The sequence below is a fragment of the Symphalangus syndactylus genome, chromosome 9 (assembly GCF_028878055.3).
Source record: "Symphalangus syndactylus isolate Jambi chromosome 9, NHGRI_mSymSyn1-v2.1_pri, whole genome shotgun sequence".
Lineage (NCBI taxonomy): Eukaryota > Metazoa > Chordata > Mammalia > Primates > Hylobatidae > Symphalangus > Symphalangus syndactylus.
In genome coordinates this window covers 82,171,334-82,191,694 of record NC_072431.2, presented here as the reverse complement: position 1 = coordinate 82,191,694, position 20,361 = coordinate 82,171,334, and the positions used below count along the sequence as shown (strand labels likewise).

The window sequence follows — 20,361 nt, the reverse complement described above, 5'->3', positions numbered from 1 at the left end:
GTTTTAGAAAGGCTGGTGAGCCTGCCTGAGATGGGAAGTTTCTTTTCTTCCAGCTTGCTAAATACTGATTAGTGGTTTCCCTTTGCACCTTTGCCAAGGAGGTTCTGGATGCTAGTTCCTCAGGTGCATGAACTCAGCTGCCCCATCCTACACAGCATTAAGAGGTAAAGCCTGGGCCTCAGATGTAGGGCTTGATCTTTTTTTTTTTTTTTTTTTGACTTTTTTTTAGAACAATTTTTAAGAAAAAAGAATTCCTGTACAATCTTTGCCCATTTAAGTTTCAGTTGTGCCCCTCATGTCCCTAAGAGCTAAAGGATCCAGTCTAGGATCACGAGCTGCACTCAGTTGCCTGCCTCTTTAGTCACTGTCAATCTGCAAGAATTCCTCAGTTTCCTTGACTTTCATGACCTCAATATTTTTGAAGAGTCCAGATCACGTATTTTGCACAATGAGCCTCAATATGGGTTTGCCTTATTTTGCTATGATTGGTCAGGTTATGCATTTTTAGCTGGCATATTCCAGGGGTGATGCTGTGTCCCACTGTTCCTAGCTGCCTGCTGCACAAGGCTGATCTGTTCCATGGCTAGTGAGGTGACCTTTTTTCCCAGGTAAAGTGGAAAGTGGTGTCTGCCAGGCTTTCCCACTCTTAAGTTAATTTCCTTTTCTCTCTGTTTTTTTTTTTTTTTTTTTTTTTTGAGGATATATTTTGAGACTCTGTAAATTCCACTTTTCTCACCCACTTGTTTTAGCATCTTCTGATGTTCCTTGCCGGAATTACAAATTATTACTATGGCGCTTGCCAAGTGGTGATTTTTCTAATTTCATCATTCCTTCTATGTGTTTTAGTTAACATTGTCCAGTAAGAAATAACTCTCTTTTACCCCATTGACCTATTTATATAAGGAGCCACTCATAGCATCCTATTCTACTCAATGAGTTACAATTCAGTAGGGTCATTATTTACTTTGAGGCTCATGTCATACCAAGTTGAGCCAGTGGGAGTTCCTTCAAGCTGGTTTTTGTGCCTTTTAACTCATGCCTCCCATTCTTTGAGCATTTTCCTGCTTCCTGACAAAACAAGATGTTCTAGGATTGCCATTCTTTCCCAGCCCTGGCTCTAGAATCAGCCATTTCTCCAAGAAATCCTGGCTGCTCAATATGCTCATGGTGACTGGGGTGTTGCTGCTCTGAGGTTCTCTCATGGATAAGGTAAAAGATCCACCTCTATTTTTGCTTCTCTTTCTGCCCATAAATAGAAAACTAGGAGTTCAACTCCACATGGCATCTCTAATTCCAATCCAATTACACAGCATTCATTTAGTGTTTCCTCTTGCCTTATTTGTACCGTCCTTCTCTGATAACGAGAAACTCAACTTACTCATTCTTAGGCTACCTTTTCCCTCAGTCCTCCTGTGTGCAGCTCATCTTCCAAGGCCTCCACACTGCTTTGCTGCTCTGCTCATATGCTCTCTTGTGGGAACCTGCCCCCATTCAGCTGCCACTTTCTGTTGGTCCCAAACCCTAATCTGGCATCTTTCTTACAAAAAAAAAAAAAAAAGAAAGAAAGGAAAGAAGGAAGAAAGAGGGAGGAAGGAAGAGAAGGAAGCAGGTACTTTTTTGAGAGACCCTGTTTCCTTTTTCTTTCATGTGACATCCTGTTTGTTGTTGTTTTTTTCTTTTTTTTTTTTTTTCCTAAAGAACAATACATTCAGTATTTTGAGGATTCTTCATTTGGGGGCTAAGGTCTTCTTAACTTAGAACAGCCTCACAGTCTAAGCATTTATGCAGACAGCCTGCTGTCTTGTTAACACTGACTGTGCTATCAGCCCTTCGACTGGAGTGCTGTGACCCATTCTTTGCATTCTGTTTATAACAAGGTGTTGTAGGATGTCACAGAGCCTGAGTGTGAACTAGAATTGACCTTTTATAACTTATGTCTTTTAATCTTCTCCTTCTATGAATAAGCAAACTGAGAGACCAAGAGACCAAAAAGGTAATGAGCTGACCAAAATCAGAAACTGAAATTTTTTTCATTTTGTGTTGGACTCCAAAATTTTCTACTCTACTTATCAACTTCTCCTGTTCTGTAGTCTCCAAGGACACCTCAAATCAACAGCCCTTGTTTCAAAGGTGTGTTGATGGTGTGATAGTTCTAGGATAGGCTGGATAATGGTCCCCCAGCGACGTCCATGTCCTTATCACTGAAGCCTGTAAATGTTACCCCTATGGGACTGTGGCAGGAGATATCCCAAATTATCTGGGTGGACTTGATGTAATCAAAAGGATACATAAAAGGGGGATTGAGGAAGGTCAGAGAGGAAGAAGGTGATGTTATGATGAGGCAGCAGTTGGAGAGATGAGCTTTAAAGATGGAGGCTGGGGCCATTGGCCAAACAATATTGGCAGCCACTGGAAGCTGGGAAAGTCCGGGGAGTATATTCTCCCTTGATTTTAGCCCAGGAAGGCCCATATTAGGCTTCTGACCCCCAGAACTGTAAGATACTAAATACGTTGTCTTAAGCCACCACATTTGTGGTAATTTGTTACAGCAGTGATAGGAAATTCATACAAGCTCCTGTAAAATAACAAATCTTGCTGCATGCATTGTGTTAGCATGTCAGGGGACAGCCCTGCCCAAGATCCCATATTTAGAGAGCAATTGCTAGTACCTCTAGTGTTTCTTATCATCTAAGTTGTCCATGTGTTTTCATCTTCTGCTTCTTTAAAAAGCAATCACTTTGGGGAAACGGAAAGAGTACATCTTATGTTACATGTAGGTCAAGTTTGGAAATTCTCCCTCTGCTCAAGTCATCACTCAGCTGGATTCCATTGTCCTTGTCTTACAAAAATTTGGTCAGCTTCATAAATTTCTCTAGCATCTAAGCAAAAAAGTACCTTGCACTGACCATCTCAAGGACACAATCCATCAAACTGACACTTTAAGGGTAGATCATATCTGGGGTCTCATGCTGCTTGACAATACCCTTTAAACAGAGAACCCAAAAGGATGGGGCATAGGTCTCATGGCTGAGGGACTGATAGCACAATCAGTGTAGAGATGACACTGGGCTGTCATAAATGCCTAGACCTCAAAGCTCTTTTAAATTAAGGAGACGTAGATCCCCAAATGAAGAATCCCAAAACTTTTGAATTTACTGTCCCTTGAAAAGAAAGAGTAGATACACCATAGGCATTGCTTTTAAAGCCATATTTTTGTTACATTTTAAATTACTTTCATGCTAGTTAGTGTCCTTCAGACATAATTTCATCATTTCTTATTTTATTCTTATTTACTTTGTGTGATGAATTTACCTAAAAATTAATGAGTAGTTTGACCAACTTGATTATGCTTTGACTTGAGCAGCTTGTAATTTCAGTGAAATTCAAAACATTAGATAAGATTGAAAAGAATATTCTACTTCTTTTGTATGAAAGTGGGAAGGTGTAGGTCTTATTTGGTCCATTTGAATTGGCTTATGGCCTATATTCAGTTACAAAGATAGAAAATACCACCAAAAGAGGAGGAAGACGTGTGTATAAATAATGTCATTCCATACTAAATGCACAAACGTAGCATTCTTCTTAAATTGGAAAGTGTAGCCAGGACATTAGATGTTTAGCCTGCATTCACTTCCTGTGCAGTTGCCTAACCTTTATTTCTATCTCTTTTGGAAGATTGTTTATATGTTTTGATCAGGACTTTTATACTCTAAATGAGAATATTTTTGCAGTATTTTGCATCTCCTCATAATTGTTGAAATGAAAGAGAGTTTACGTTTCTTTATTTGAATTACTTTAAAAAACCTGAAGAACACTTTTCAGTATAAATATTGATTTAAATATTGCTGGAAAGTATGTATCAGATAAGAAGGAATACAGTGAGACCTCAGTTAACATTGTTGATGGGTTCTTGGAAACTAAGACTTTAAGCAAAACAACTTTTTTTCCCTCATCAACATTATAACAAAATGGCGTTGAATGAGATGACATTATTTGAGGACCTCCTGTATGTCCTTTTGCTTAAAGTTGCAGTTGTGAACAATAACTTACTGATGACGCTAAGTGAGGACTTACTGTAAAATGATATAATGTGGAAATTCTATGTCCAGAATTCAGTGAAATGTTAGGAGCCTTCTTATAAGTTTTCTTTCATTAAATCCCTGGGTAAGGTTCTATTCTGGATGTTAAGGTTACCTGAAATACTTGCCAAGGGGAGTTTTACAGTTGCTGTCTGTGTGATTCAGTGTGAGAATTATGATGCAAAATAACAAAGGCAAAGTCTGCCATCAAGACTCCAAATCTTTGATTACAGTGATCAATGTCATATTGCTTTTGAAAAGAGTAACCTTTATTTGCCCTCTCTGTGAATTGGGCTACTTTGACATTTTGTCAAATTCTCAGAGCCTCCTGGACAGCCTGCCTGCAGTTAAGGTGAGTTGCCACTTGATGGCACGCATAACATTCTGATTGTCTTAGGCTTGCCTTTCACTATTCACAGGCAAAGTTCCAGAATTTTCAGACATGTTGTACCCAGATACTTAGTGCCGTACCATAATTGATTGTATCTCCTGCTGATCTGTGAGATTATTGAGGGCAAAAACTCTCTCCTTATTCTGTTTCCTCCTCTAACACACACATGCCCACAAATGTGTACATTCAAACGTGTGCATATACATTCACACATGTTCATACACACTCGCACACACAAACCCTCCTCCCCACCATATACAACTATGGCCTTTTATGAGAGGGGTTAGAAAAGGAAAATTTAAAAAGGACAGATGAATATTTTTATCAATAATGCCTTAGTTATCATGGTATGCTTCATATAATCATAGTTAAATGTGAACATTAAGTGAAAATTCCATTTAGAATAAGATGTAAAGGAAAATCTTTAGTCAACGAATAATTCTTGATTTTCACTATTTCTATTGTTTCCTATTTAATTCTCTATAAATGCTCTAGGTGAAGACTTACTGCACTAAGCCTCAGTGCCCTCATCTTAAGCGAGGATAATAGTACTCATCTCATCAGATTGATCTGAGAATTACATGATGAAACATAGCACATACACCCTACTACACTTACTCATCCTTATCTAGCTACTGTTAAGACCAGACATTGCCAGTGTGCTACATGCCAGGCATCATTTTTATAACTTTATATATAAATGCATTTACTGCTTGCAACAATCCTATGTCTTATTTATTACCATTTATCATGTGAGGAAACTAAGTTAAGAGCGGTAAAATAATTTGTCCAAGGTCACATGGCTGGCACACACTCAGAAATGTTATTAATCATTATTCTTCTTGTTATTATTTGCAATAGTAGTGAGGTTTGCAGCTTTTCCTTGGAGTCTTATTGGGAATCAGCAAAGGGTTATCTTTCACATGAAGGTAGCTGCATCTGACCTTTCACTGGTGCTACTCATGCAGATTTTGCTCAGTAAGATTCCATGCAAACTAATTAACCACGTGCAGAGGTACTGCATGCCTCTCCTGAAGGCTTGCTTGCTCATGGCTTCTTCTTTCTGGTGCCTTCCTCCATCTTTCCCTGTGGTTGGGGGCTCCTCAGGAACATCTAGAGACAGTCAATACCTTTTTTGCGTGTTTAGAGGAATCAGAATGGTGAGGTTGTGTAGAGAAATCAGAAGTGAGGCAGAGTGCTCAGTGTGGACTGAGATCTGTACATGCAGGTATAGGACTTCACTACCCAGGGCATTGGGTGGGAGGTACCAGCTGGATGGACAGTGACACTGGCCCAGCAGGAGTCACTTGGAGAGGGGCCAGGGCCAGGGACCAATATCTCTATGGATATGTGCAGAGGAAGGGGTGATGGAAGCACCTGCACGGATGATGCTAAGGGGGAGAGTGGCAATGCACAGTACCTAGCTTTGTGCATGGCCCACAGAGGACGTTCAGGAAACCTTGGCTAACCACATGAATAATAGAAGACTTACTGCATGCTTCCAGCATCTGTGCCTGGCACTTTACAGCCATCATCTACTCAACTTTAGATACTGTGACCATCATCTCTGTTTTATTAATACAATGAGGCAGCCAATACTCTGGGTGGTGCAGTCCTATACCTGCAGACACAGAGCCTGCCCACATCTTGCCAAGAGTGGAGCTCCAGCAGTTAGGACTGTGCTGCTGCAGGGTGATGTCTCCTTGACTTTTATACTTCTTGTGCATTGCCCAATGTTTATTTTAGAGATTCTCTTTCCATCACTCCATAAATCCCTGCCAGCGATCCAGGTGCAGCTCAAGGGCCTCGATGTCTCCAACCCACCTCATTTCCCTTTGTGTCTGCTCGCACTTCTGCTTTCTCACCTCATTGTTGCTACTTTAGTCATAGTCTTTGGCTTTGAATAAACTGAGGTTGGACTTCTGTCTCCACTACTAACCAAGAAGTGACTTCAAGCAAGTTATTTGATTAACTACCTTAGTGACATCATATATCATAGCCCATGGAAAGCACACATTTAATGGGGATTTTTATGTATGAGATCCCATCTACTGTAAGTAAACTGAGCATTGCAATTTTATTGTCTGATTCACCTCTGAATTCCTAAGATGCTGGTACAGTGAGTCACAAACTTAAGTTGAATTGGATACACTGTGTTGCTATCTGTCCCCTCCCTGCCTACCACTGCCTATGCATTTGACCAGCCTCCACTAGCCTGTGAGGGTCTGGGAGTTCACAGTCAAGTTTCATTCATCGTTGCATCCTATGGGTAGCCTGTTTTGCTGAGACCTAGGTAGTCTTAGAGTTATGCCAATTAAAGGGATGGCAAAATGAAATATATGGGGTGTGTTTGGCATATGTTTTCACAACCAGATTAGGCAATTGAGGCAGAAGAAAAGAAATGCGATGTGTATAGAAACATAAAATAATACATGGCTGTTTTTTTTTTTTTTTCCGAAAGGTGTTTTTGATGCTTTTGCAAGATTCCAACAAGAAATCTCACATTGCCCTGGGGACTGAGTCAGAGCTGCAGAACCACAGGCCTACAGGACATCTGTCTGGCTACTGTAAGTACAGAATGGCTTCCTGCATTTCTGCTGGAGGAAGAATAACACCAGCCTTATTCAACATCCCTTGTTTTAAGAGTTGAATAGCAAGGTTCTGAAGTTAGTGAGGAGATGTGAGTGTATAGTGAGGGGGCAAGTAAATACAGGTCAGAGGCAAAAAAAAGTTGAGTTTTATCCTGGTTTGAAAAAAATAAACTGTGTGTTTATGGGACACATTTATCTTTTCTTCAGGACTTGACTTAGTATATAAAAAAATTTCTCAATGTATACAGTTAGAATAATGACCATCATTCATCTTATTTTACCTTCATCACAAACAAACTGATCTGGCCTACCTGCGTGGTGTGCCTCTTATATGCAAGCACCCTCCTGGTAATGGATTTGCATGGCTTAACAAAGCCCCGGATGTGGGCTTTGCCTTCGTGCAACCTCTGTCCGTTTGGGACCAAATCATGGCTTCAGCTTTTGTATGCAGCCTCCTTTATAGGCTTTAATGATTGAACAGAATCCAGATTTGGTATCTAGGTGTGTGACTGAAGCTCCAGTTCAGTACAATTCCTGAATATTTATTAGCAGCAACTCAGCAAGGATCCCTGAGCTGAGCTCTAGGGATGTGGAGGGTAATAAATTTAAGAGCCTTCCTTCAGAGATTTCAGTCTACCAGGCACATGAACCCATGAATAAGTAACTAGAATTAAATATGTTATAACCTTTTATGATGTTTCCCAAATTGCATCCTCACCAGCAACTGTAGGAATTGCTATTGCTGTACTTCCTCTTCAGCTCTTAGTAGTATCAGATTTGAAAAACATATAATTTAGCTATTAAAATACATGTGTAGTAGTTTCTCATTGTGGTTTTAATTTGCATTCTCCTAATGATTATGTTAAGCATATCTTTTTCTTTCCTACAGCTTTATTGAGATATAATTCACATAACACACAATTCACTCATATAAACGGGACCATTCAGTGGCTTTTAGCTTCTTCAGAGTTCTGCATTCATCACCACAATCAACCTTACACCATTTTCATTACTCTGAAAACTGGTGTCACTTAGCAATCACTCCTCAAAATCCCCATCTCTTCAGCCATAGGCAACTCCTAATGTACTTTCAATCTCTAATAGATGTGCCGATTTTGGACATTTTATATACATGGAATCATAGTATGTGTGGCCCTCTGTGACTAGCTTCTTTCACTGAGCACAATGTTTTTGAGGTTCATCCATGTTACAGCGTGCCAGTACTCAATTTATTTTGATTACCAAATATTTCATTGTATAAATATACCACATTTTTGTTTGTCCATTCACCAGTTGATGGGCATTTGGGGTTGTTTCCAGTTTTTTACTATTGCAAATATACTATTATGAGCATTTATGTACACATTTTTTGTGGATATGTTTTCTCTTACATGTATATCTAGAAGTGAAATTGCTGAATCATATGTTTCAATCATTTGAGAAACTGCTAGACTGTCATCTAAAGTGATCACACCTTACATTCCCACCAGTAGTATATGAAGGTTCTAATTTCTCCACATTCTCCCAACCCTTGTTATTATCTGCTGTTTTGATTACAGACACTTTAGTGGATGTGACACACACCTTAGTGTTTATCTCATTGTGGGTTTTATTTACATTTCACTGGTGGCTAATGATTTTGAATATCTTTTCATAGGCTTCATGGCCATTTGTATATTTTCTTTGGAGAAATCATATTCAGATTTTTTGTCCATTATTAAAATTGGGCAGATTTTATTTCTAGAGCTGGAAGAATTTCTAAATGTGGAATTGTGTGAGTTAAGTGGAATGGTAACTAGGTTTTCATAAATGCCCTTTATGAAGTTGAAGAAGTTTCTGTCCCTAATTGTGGAGTGTTTTTAATCATGAAAGGTGTTGGATATTGCCAAATGCTTTCTCTGCATCTATTGAGATGACTGTATGTTTTTTGTTTATTTATATATTTATATGGTATATTTTTGATTTTTGGTAGTTAAAACAACATTGCATTCCTGGGATAAATTCTACCTGGTCATGTCATATATTGCTGGATTTTATTGTGCTAGTATCTTGTTGAGCATTTTTGTATCTTTATAGCAGGTATTGGTCTGCAATTTTCTTTTCTTGCAATGTCTTTGGTGCTGTTATCATGGTTATCTTCACCTCATAGAATGAGTTGAGAGGTGATCCCTTCTCTTCTGTTTTGTGGACATGTTTGTGAATAATTGGTATTAGCTCTTCTTTCAATGTTTTGTAGAATTCACCAGTGAAGGCTTCTGGGTCTGGGCTTTTCTTTGTGGGTAGGTTTTTTTATTATTATTAATTCAAATATTTAATTGATGTAGGGCTATTAGATTGTCTATATTTTTCTCAAATCAGTTTCAGTGTTTTGTGTCTTTCTAGGAATCTGTCCATTTCATTTCGGTCATTATGCTGTTTTATGTTATTGGCATACAATTGTTTGTAGTAATCAGTTATAATTCCTTTTATTTTTTAAAAGTCTGTAGTGATGTTTGCCAGGTGCGGTGGCTCACGCCTGTAATCCCAGCACTTTGGGAAGCTGAGCTGGGTGGATCATGAGGTCAGGAGATCGAGACCAGCCTGGCCAACATGGTGAAACCCCATCTCCACTAAAAATACAAAAAATTAGCTGAGCGTGGTGGCAGGCACCTGTAATCCCCGTTACTTGGGAGGCTGAGGCAGAGAATTGGTTGGACCCGGGAGGTGGAGGTTGCAGTGAGCTGAGATTGTGCCACTGTACTCTACCCTGGGCAACAGAACAAGACTCCGTCTAAAAAAAAAAAGTCTGTAGTGATGTTTCACCTTTCATTTCCACTTCTAATAATTTGAGTCTTATCCGTTTTCTTGGTTAATCTAGCTGAAGTCAATTTTGGTAATGTTTCCGCAGAATCAGCTTTTGGTTTTATTGATTTTTCTCTTTTCAGTTTCATGAAATTCAGCTCTAATTTTTATTATTTTGTTTCTTTTGCTTACCTTAGATTTAGTTTGCTCTGTTTTTCCAGTGTCTTCAGGTGGAAGTTTGCATTATTAATTTGAGATCTATTTTTTATAATAATAAGCATTTACTGCTATAAATTTTTCTCTAAGCATTGCTTCAGCTGTATCCTGTAAATTTTGATATGTTGTATCTTCATTTTTCATTCATCTCAAAGTATTTTTTAACTTCCCTTTTGATTTCTTTCATTTCTTATTTAGGTTGTGTTGATTTCCACATATTTGTGAGTTTCTAAATTCCCTTTTGTTATTAAAGTCCCATTTCATTTTATTGTAACCTGAAAAAAACCAGAATGGGTTCATAATTTTAATAGAGATGGGATTTCACCATGTTGTCCAGGCTGGTCTCAAACTTCTGAACGTGTGAGGTGGAGGTTGCCATGAGCCTAGATTGTGCCACTGCACTCCAGCGTGGGCAACAGAGGGAGATTCCGTCTCAAACAACAACAACAACAACAACAACAACAAATTTCTTTTCAATTTATTAAGGCTTGTTTTATGGTCTATGCTGGAGAAAATTCCACGTACCCTTGAAAAGAATGTTCATCTGTTGTGATAGGTGGTGTGTTCTATAGACATCTGTAATATTTAGTTTGTGTGTAGTGGTTGTTCAAGTCTTTTGTTTTCTTGTTGATATTCTTGTAAATTACTTTATCTGTTAATAAAATTTGGGTATTGATATTTCTAATTATTATTGTAGAATTGCCTGTTTCTCCCTTTAAATCTGTTGACTTCTGTTTTTATGTCTTTGGGGGCTCTGTTAGGTACATAAATCATCACAATTTTATATCTTGCAGATGTAAGGCTTATTTCATATCTTTTATAGTCTTCTTTCCTTCTTGTATTCTTCGTGGTCTTTTTAGACAGTGCTGGCACTATACCTGATGAAGCAATTTTCGCAAAAACTTTGTGAAACTTTCTTAGGTTTCAGTAATATTCATCCATTAGACAAAAGCCAGGTGTTTTTGAAATAATCTCTTCTGTATTTTTTGGCTTCTACATAGACGGCAGAGGGAACCACACCACAAAGCTTCCTAGAGGTCCTCTGGTTTGGTTGAGTAGACCTGTGAGACACACTTGATCTTTTTTAAAATTTTTAAATTTTACATACGTAACAAACCTGCACGTTGTGCACATGTGCCCTAGAACTTAAAGTATAATAATAATAAAATATACGTATACATTATAAATAACCCAATTAAAGAAAACAAATAATGCAGTTAAAAATGATCAAATGACCTGAATAGATAGACATTTCTCAAAAGAAGACATGCAAATGGCCAACAGGTATATTAAAAAATACTAAATTAATAGTCAGCAGAGAAATGCAAATGAAAACCACAATGAGATATAACTTTATGTCTGTTAGAATAATTAATATTAAAAAGACAAAAGATAACACATGCTGGTGAGGTTGTCAAGAAAAAGGAACTCTTCCATATTGTTGGTGGGAATGTGAATAAGTATAGAAAATGGTATGAAAGTTCTTTAAGAAATGAAAAATAAAACCACCAAATGATCAAGGAATCCCATTACTTGGCATATATCCAAGGAAATGAAATCAGTATATTAAAGAAATATCTACACTCCAATGTTTATTGCAGCACCATTCATGATAGCCAAGACATGGAATCAACCTAAGTGTTCATCAACAGATGAATGAATAAAGAAAATATGGCATATGTACATAACAGAATACTATTCAGTCTTAAAAAAGAAGCAAATTCTGTCATTTGTGACAACGTGGATGAACCTAGAGAACATTATTTTAAGTGAAATAAGCTAGGAACAGAAAGGCAAATGCTACATGATCTCACATATATGCAGAATTTTTAAAAGTTGAAATCATAGAAATAGAGAGTAGAATTGTGGTTACTAGGGGCTGGGAGGGGATGTGGTGGGGAGATGTTGGTAAATGGATACGATATTTCAGTTATGTAGGAGAAATAAGTTCAAGAGATCTATTGTACAACATGGTGACTGTAGTTAATAACGTTTTGTGTTCTTGAAAATCTCTAAAAGAATAGATGAGTTTTCTCACCACAAAAAAGTATGTGAGGTATTGCAAATATTGATTAGCTCGGTTTAGCCACTTCACAAGGTATACATATTTCAGGACATCATGTTGTACATGATAAATATAATTTTTATTTGTCAACTATAATAATAAACAAATAATAGTTTATGACAGGTTAAAAAAATAAAATCTACCAAGAGTGCATTCAAATACATACACGTAAAATATTGTTGGAAGGGTAAAAAGATGCTGGTAATGGAGTTTGCCTCTAGGGGAGGAAACCGAGTAGCTGAAGGATTCTATAGCCCCCTTGAGATCTTTGGTAGATTTGCACTATGTGAATTTTAGCAACTGAAAATAATTAAAAAACAAAGAAAAATAAAAATAAGTACAGTACTCAAAAAATATTTTTTTCATCTAGGACGTTTATTAGTAATAGAAAATATCAAATGGAAAATTAATTAGCAAATGTGTTTTTATATATGATAAATTTATAATATATAGTACATATATTTATATATGTATATAATACATATTTATGTATTATATATAAGATATATATTTTTACTGTGGTAAAATATACATAATATAAATTTTACCATTTTAACCATATTTAAGTATACAGCTCAGTGGCATTACGCACATTCACATTGTTGTGCAACCATCATCATCATCCATCTCCAGAACTTTTTTATCTTCTCAAATTGAAACTCTGTACCAATTAGACAACAACTCCTCATTTCTCCCTCCCCCAGCTCCTGGAAACCACCATTCTAGCCCGTGTGGCTGTGAATTTAACTACCTCATATAAATGGTATCATACAGTATTTGCCCTTTTGTGACTGGCTTATTTCACTTAGAGTAAGAGTTTTGGGGTTTATCCATGTTGAAGCAAGTGACAGAAATTCATTCTTTTATAAGGCTGAATAATATTCCGTTATATGTATGTATCACATTTTGTTTATCCATTTATCTGTTGATGGACATTTGTGTTGCTTTCATCTTTAAGCTACTGTAATAATGCTGCTATGAAAATTGATGTACAAATATCTGTTCAAGCCCCCTGCTTTTACTTTTTTTGAGCATATAACAAGAAATGGAATTACTGGATCATATGGTATGTTTAATTTTTTGAGAAATTGCTATGTCATTTTCCACAATGGTTGCACCATTTTACATTCCCATCAGCTGTGAACTAGGGCTCCAATTCCTCCACATCTTCACCAATGCTTGTTATTCCACTTTTTAAATAATAATCATCCTAATGGGTGTGAAGTGGTATCTCATTGTGGTTTTGATTTGCATTTCCCTGATGACTAGTAATGTTAAGCACATTTTCATGGGCTTATTGTCCATTAGCGTATCTTCTTTGGAGAATCCTCTAGTAAGGCCTTTGTCTGTTTTTGAATGGGGTTGGTTTTTGTTGTGGTGGTGAGTTGTAGAAGTTCTTTATGTTTTCTGGATATTAATCTCATATTAGAAATATAATTTGCAATTTTTTTCTCTTTCCATGGGCTACCTTTTTACTCTATTAATTGTACTTTTTCTTATACTAAAGTTTTTAATTTTGATGGAATTTAGCTTACCTATTTTGTTGTTGTTGTTGCCTGTGCTTATGGTGGCAAACCCAAAAAATCACTGGCAATTGCAATATCCTGAAGTTTTTTCCTGTGTTTTCTTCCAAGAAGTTTATAATTTTAGCTTTTACATTAAGGTCTTTGATTTATTTTGGGTTAATTTTCTATATCGTGTATGGTAGGTGTCCATTTTTATTCTCTTGCATATGGATCTCCAGTATTCCCCACATCAGTTATGGAAATGACTTTTTCTCACTGAATGGTTTTGGCTCATTTGTTGAAAACCAATTGACCATATATGTGAATATTTTCTTCTGAGTTCTCTGTTTTATTCCATTGGTCTTTACGTCTGTTTTTGTGCCAGTTCCACACTGTTTTGATTACCATGGCTTTGTAGTAACATTTGAAATCAGAAAGCATGAATTCTCCAACTTTCTTCATATTTATCAATATTGTTTTAGCTATTCGGGGCCCCTTGGGATTATGTATGGATTTTAAGATTAATATTTCTTTTTCTCCAAAATGTCATTGGAAACTTTAGAAGAATTGTATTGATTAGTTTAGATAGTTTTGGGTGGTATTGATATCTCAAAAATATTAAGTTTTCCAATCCATGAACGTAGACTATCCTTCCACCTGTTTGTGTCTTTTTCATTTTCTTCAGTAACATTTTGTAGTATTGAGTGTACAAGTTGCTTGCCCTCATGGTTAAGTTAATTCTTCAGTATTTTATTCTCTTTTATGTTATTGTAAATGAAATGATTTTCTTAATTTCCCTTTTCAGATTGTTCATTGCTAATGGAAGAAGTGCAACTAATTTTTGTGTATTGATTTTGTATCCTGAAACTTTGGTGAATTTGTTTATGAGTACTAACGTTTTGTGTTTATGTGTATATATGTGTATTTTTTTAGAGTTTTATACATCTAAGACTATGTCATCCACAAACAAAGATAATTTTACTTCATCCTTTTCAATTTGAATGACTTTTATTTCTTTTTGTTGCCTAATTGAGCTGGCTAGGACTTCCAGTGCTATCTTGAATGGAAGTGGTGAAAGTGAGCATCTTTGTCATATTCCTGATCTTAAAAGAAACATTTTTAGTCTTTCAATATTGAGTACAATATCGGGTGTGGGTTTTTCATAGATGGCTTTTATTATGTTTAGGTAGTTTCCTTTTATTTCTAGTTTGTTAAGTGTTTTTATCGTAACAAAGTGCTGAATTTTGTAAAAGTTCTTTATGTGTCAATTGAAATGACCATAGGTTTTAAAAATTTTATCCTTTTAATGTGTGGTATTAAACTGATTTTTTTTTGTGTGTTCACTCATCCTTGCTTTTCAAGAGTAAATCCTCCCTTGTCCTGATGTGTAATCATTTTAATATACTGTCGAATTTGGTATGCCAGTATTTGTTGAGAGTTTTTGCATCAATATTCACAAGGAATATTAGTCAGTAAGGTTTTTGTTTTTCTTTTTTTTTGGTAGTTCCTTTGGCTTCATAACTCATTCTGTGAGGCTAGCATTGCCTCATACAATGAATTAGGAAGTTTATTCTCCTCTTCAATTTTTTTGAAGAGTTCTATGAGGCTTGTTGCTAATTCTTCTTTATAGGTTTGGTAGAATTTACCAGTGAAGACATCTGAGCTTTATTTTTATTTTTATTTTTTGGTGGGAATATTTTAATTATTGATTCTATCTCCTCACTAGTTATAGGTTTACTCAGATTTTCAATTGCTTTTTGATTCAGTCTTAAAAGTTTGTGTGTTTTAGGAATTTATCCATCTTATCTAGGTCATCAAATATGTTGGTACACATTGTTCATACTATTGTTATAATCTTTTTATTTCTGTAAAATTGGCAGTAACACTTTCTTTTCTGACTTCAGTTATTTGAATCTTCTTTCTTTTTTTCTTAGTCAATCTAGCTAAAGGTTTATCTATTCTGCTGATCTTTTTTAAAGAACAAATTATTGATTTCATTGATTTTTCCCTGTTGTTTTTCAACTTTGTATTTTATTCATCTCTGCTTTAGTATTTACTTCATTATTTTTGCTAGAGTTAGGTTTAGCTTTTTTCTTCTTTTCTTATTTTTTAAGGAATCATGTTAGAATGTTTACTTGAAGTCTTTCTTCTCATATAACAGAAGAATTTAGAGCTATACATTTCCTTCTTAGTGCTGCTTTTACTGCACCCCAGAAATTTTCATATGTTGTGTTTTCACTTCATTTGTTTCAAAATATTTTCTAACTTTTCTTGTGATTTATTATTTGATCCATTTGTTATTTTGACTGTGTTTTAAATTTCCACATATTTGTGAATTTTTCTGTTTTTTTTTGTTGTTGATTTCTAGTTTCTTTCCACTGTGTTCAGAAAATAGATTTTGTGTGATTTCAATCTTATTTAAAATGTATTAAGACTTGTTATGTTGTATAACATATGAGCTATCCTTGAGAACATTTCATATACACTTAAGAAAAATGTATATTCTGCTGTTGTTGAGTAGAGTGATCTGTTTATGTCATTTATGTACAATAGTTCTATAGTGTTGTCTAATTCCCTGTGTCTTTGTTGATATTCTGTCTGGTTATTCTATCCATTATTGACAGTGAGGTATTGAGGTTTCCTACTATTACTGTAGTGCTATTTTTCCCTTCATTTCTGCCAGTATTTGCTTCATATGTTATGAGCTCTCATGATGGGTATCTATGCATCTCTAATCGGTACGTCTTCTTAGTGAATTGACGCTTTTATAAAAGGGTCAACATAATGTTCTTTGTCTTTTGCATTTACTTTCTACTTACAGTTCATTCTATCTGTTATTAGAATAGCCACCCTTCTGCCTTTTGGTTACTATTTGCATGAAATGGCTTTCCCATCATTTTACTTCTAATCTATGTGTATCCATAGACTTAAAATGTGTCTCTTGTAGAAAGCATGCATTTGGATCCTGATTTTTAGTCAATGCTGCCAATCTATGTCTTTGGTTTATATATTATTTATATATTGCTTTCCTGATTTTCTTTAGTTCTTTATCCATGTTTTCCTTTAGCTTTTGGAGATTATTTGACAGTTAATTTAAAATCTTTATTTAGTATGTGTTTCTTCAGAGACTGTTTCTAGAAATTATTTCTCCTTTTAATGGGTAAGATTTCTCTATTTTTCTTTGTCTAAATAATCGTTTGTTGGGAACTGTGCACTTGATAAAATAGCCACTTCTCCTAATCTTTGCAAATTGGTGTGGAATACTTCTGCTAATTAGTGATCCCCTGGGTCTTGAGATCAGCCTGGGGTAACGGCTTATGGTCTTCTTAGTTATTTTCTGGGCATGTAGCCTATCTGAGCCTCTGTAAGTGTGTGCTTTTGCCTCTTTCTTCTGATGTTCCTTGGCCACTTTCAAATGCCTTAGTTTTTCAGAAAGTCTCACCTTTTTATCCCAGTGCCTCAAATGTTCTAATATATTCTCCTATCTATAATCTTTTGCCTCAGGCACCCATATACCTGCACTCCTCCTTTAGTTTTCATGTGCTCTGATGCCCACCAAATGCCTTCCATGGTTTCCAATCTTAGGTCTAAACTATGCTGTCATTCTTGTGTGCTTGCTGAATCAGGTGAGACAGATACCAGTCCTTTGGGCACTCTACAGCCAGGCAGGAATTTTGAAAACAATTTGCACTTTGCTCTTTCTGCCCTGAAGGAGAGATCAGGAATTGAGCCATTTCTTTGACCCCACCAATATAGGAAGAGGTGAGCAAAGTCAAGTAAAACACCACAGAATTTTTCCTACCATTTCAATGTGTTTTGTTTGTTTGTTTTTGATTGGGAGTTTGGTTGGTTGCTATAGATCTTAGACTAATTTCCAGAGCTCTTGTAAAGTTGTTTTAGTCAGCCTGTAGTTTATTTAGTGTTTCCATAGGGACAGGGGAGTTTGGACTTCCTAATCTGACATCTTGCTGATGTCACTCTATCCTCTTAATATTTTTAGGGGGCCAATTTTGTGACTAAATACTGGCATTTTGTGAGCTTTTTGAGGTTTGAGCAGAAGGTTCTATAATAACATACTCAGCCTTTTTTTTTTTTTCTGCTATATTATCAATAGCTTTTCTTGACTTTTACTACCTTTTCTCTTTTTAACCTGTTGAGGCTGAAAGTTATCAAAATTTTATCAGTTTCTTTACTTATTTTTTGTTTACTTGTTTGCTTAACATTTCTTTCCTCATTTTATCGCTCTCCTCTCTCATTTTACTATAAGTTCCAGTAGAAACCAGGCAGCACCTTCAATTCTTTTTTGGAAATCTCCTTAGCTAAATATCCAACTTTGTTGCTAACAAATTCTGTTTTCCACATAACCACATAACTGCAGGAGACAATTTTGCTAAGGTTTTTTTTTTTTTTTTAAACTTATGATCTAACCAAGGAAATTTAGGTTTCCTCTAGCATGCTTCCAAAAACTCTTTCATCCAAACCCATTCCATGATTTCAAGTTACCCTTACATTTTTAATATTTGTTATGTTACTTCTCCATTTCCAGTTTCCAAAATTTATTTTACTTTTCTATTGCTATTAATAAATTACCATCAACAGAACAGATTAAAACAATACCTATTTATTTTCTCACAGTTTCTTTTGGTCAAGGGGCTGGGCACAGCCCGACAAGTTCTCTGCTTAGGATCTCACAAAGCTGAATAAAGGTATTATTAGGAGTGCATTTTTATCTAGAGCTCAGGGGTCTCTTCCAAGCTTGTTTAGGTCTTTGGCAGAATCAGTTCCTTGAAGTGCCCATTTTTTGGCTGGCTGTCAGCTAGAGGCTGCTCTCAATTCTGAGAAGTCACCCTCAGGTCTTAGCTACGTGATAAAATGTTTACGAGAATCTAATAATCATATTTTCTTTAAATTCTCTCTTACATATTAAAGTTATTAACAAATGTATCTCAAAGGAAATGAATGCTCAGAAATTAAACCTTTAGGCAAAATGCTAGTAACCAAAAGAGAAAATAATATGTATGTCCAGTTAAAATAAATCTTGACATAAACAGTATAATGTAGAGACCGATTATGATATATGCAGGAGAATATTACTACATAGAAATTAGATAAGCAAAAAATACATTATAGAATTAACAAACTTTTATAATACTATATAATTCCTTTTACATAAAGCTCAAAAACAGGCACAATCATACTAAAGTGATAGAATTACCCTTGGGCATAAGCAATTTTATAAGAGCTCTGTCAGAAGTAAACTGGCAGTTTACTTCTTCAAAGTGAGCAGGATAATCTGTTTTGATTAATTTAAAGGCAACTGATTAGCGTTCTTAGTGAGATCTGTAAAATGTCTTCACCTTTGTCATATGACGTAGTTTAATTGTGGGAGTGACAGCTATTGTATTCAAGGTCTCACTCACACTCAAGGGGAGGGAATTGTACAGGGGTTTGAGTCATTGGGGGCCACTTTAGACTTCTTCCTACCAAAACAGTATTATAACAAGCTAAACTGAATTTCCACAACTTGAGCCTCTCTTCATATTTATGAGCCATTTGCATTTCCTCTTTGATAACAATGTTGTTCCTTACCTTTACACGTAAATTACATATTTATTTAAGAATAGTGTTCTAAATTTATTTTCACTAACATAAACTGCATACATCTTCTAGTAAATGGCATAGATGTTAATTGTACAACCAGATGGTTTTTTCCATGGTACAGACCTGTGTAACCACCACCCAGATTAAGCTAGAACATTCCCAGTACTTCAGCAGGCACTCTCACATCTTCTGTAGGTCAAATCCCTCCTCATGAGGGTAATTGAATTACTTTAGAATAACTGTGCCTGTTTCTGAACTTTATATAAAAGGAATCATACAGTATATATAAAAGTCTGTGTTTTTTTCGAAGTAAGTATTTTGTCTCTGAAATTCATCTATGTAATTGCTTGCATAATTTCTATGTAGTAATATTCCCTGCATATATCATAATTGGTCTCTACAGTATACTGTTTATGTCAAAATTTATTTAAACTGGACATACACATTATTTCTTTTTTGATTATTAGCAATTTGCCTTATTTCTTTTTTGATTATTAGCATTTTGCCTAAAGGTTTAATTTCTGAGCGTTCAGTTTTAAAAAATATTAGTTAACTTTTATATGTAAGATTGAATTTAATGAAAATATGATTATTAGATTATCGTAAACATTTTGTCATCGTGAGAAGTTAGAATAATTTATGTTGAAGATGTATTGCCTATATATATCCTCTATATAGGATATATATATCCTCTTTATTATGCTTATACATCTGTTTTAGAAAGGATAATTTTATGTTCTGAATTTGGAGAACATTATTAAAAAACCCATGTAAATAATTTGGAAATAAAACACATGCAATAAAAGCTAATGCTATATGAAAAAGAGTGATGTTTTGAATTTAAGAAAGAACCCTGAAGAAAGAAAAATTATATTTTTATTGCCATTATAAAATATGACATAAAAATGTAATTTTAGTTATTCAACTTATAAATCTGGGAACTGAAATGTATATTATTTAAGAATCAATTTAAGTATTTCATTACCAAATAAGAAGTAAGTCTAGGATGCATTAAAACAAATTTGGTATGAGATTGCCTACATTTGCCAATTTTATTATATTCTGCAAATTCCTCCTATAAAACTCCACGTGAGGCCTCAACCTAAGTCCAGTTTATGTTACTTAGTAGATA

General features: G+C 35.4%; 1 protein-coding gene across 1 annotated transcript in view; it reads left to right on the top strand.

Moving 5' to 3' along the window:
- ABCA13 (ATP binding cassette subfamily A member 13) overlaps positions 1–20,361 on the top strand; it is a 514,266-nt gene that overhangs the window by 282,538 nt on the left and 211,367 nt on the right. The window contains exon 42 of the mRNA XM_055294536.1: positions 6,932–7,037. Within this exon, the coding sequence (XP_055150511.1) occupies positions 6,932–7,037 (106 nt within the window). The remainder of the gene's footprint in view (positions 1–6,931; positions 7,038–20,361) is intronic.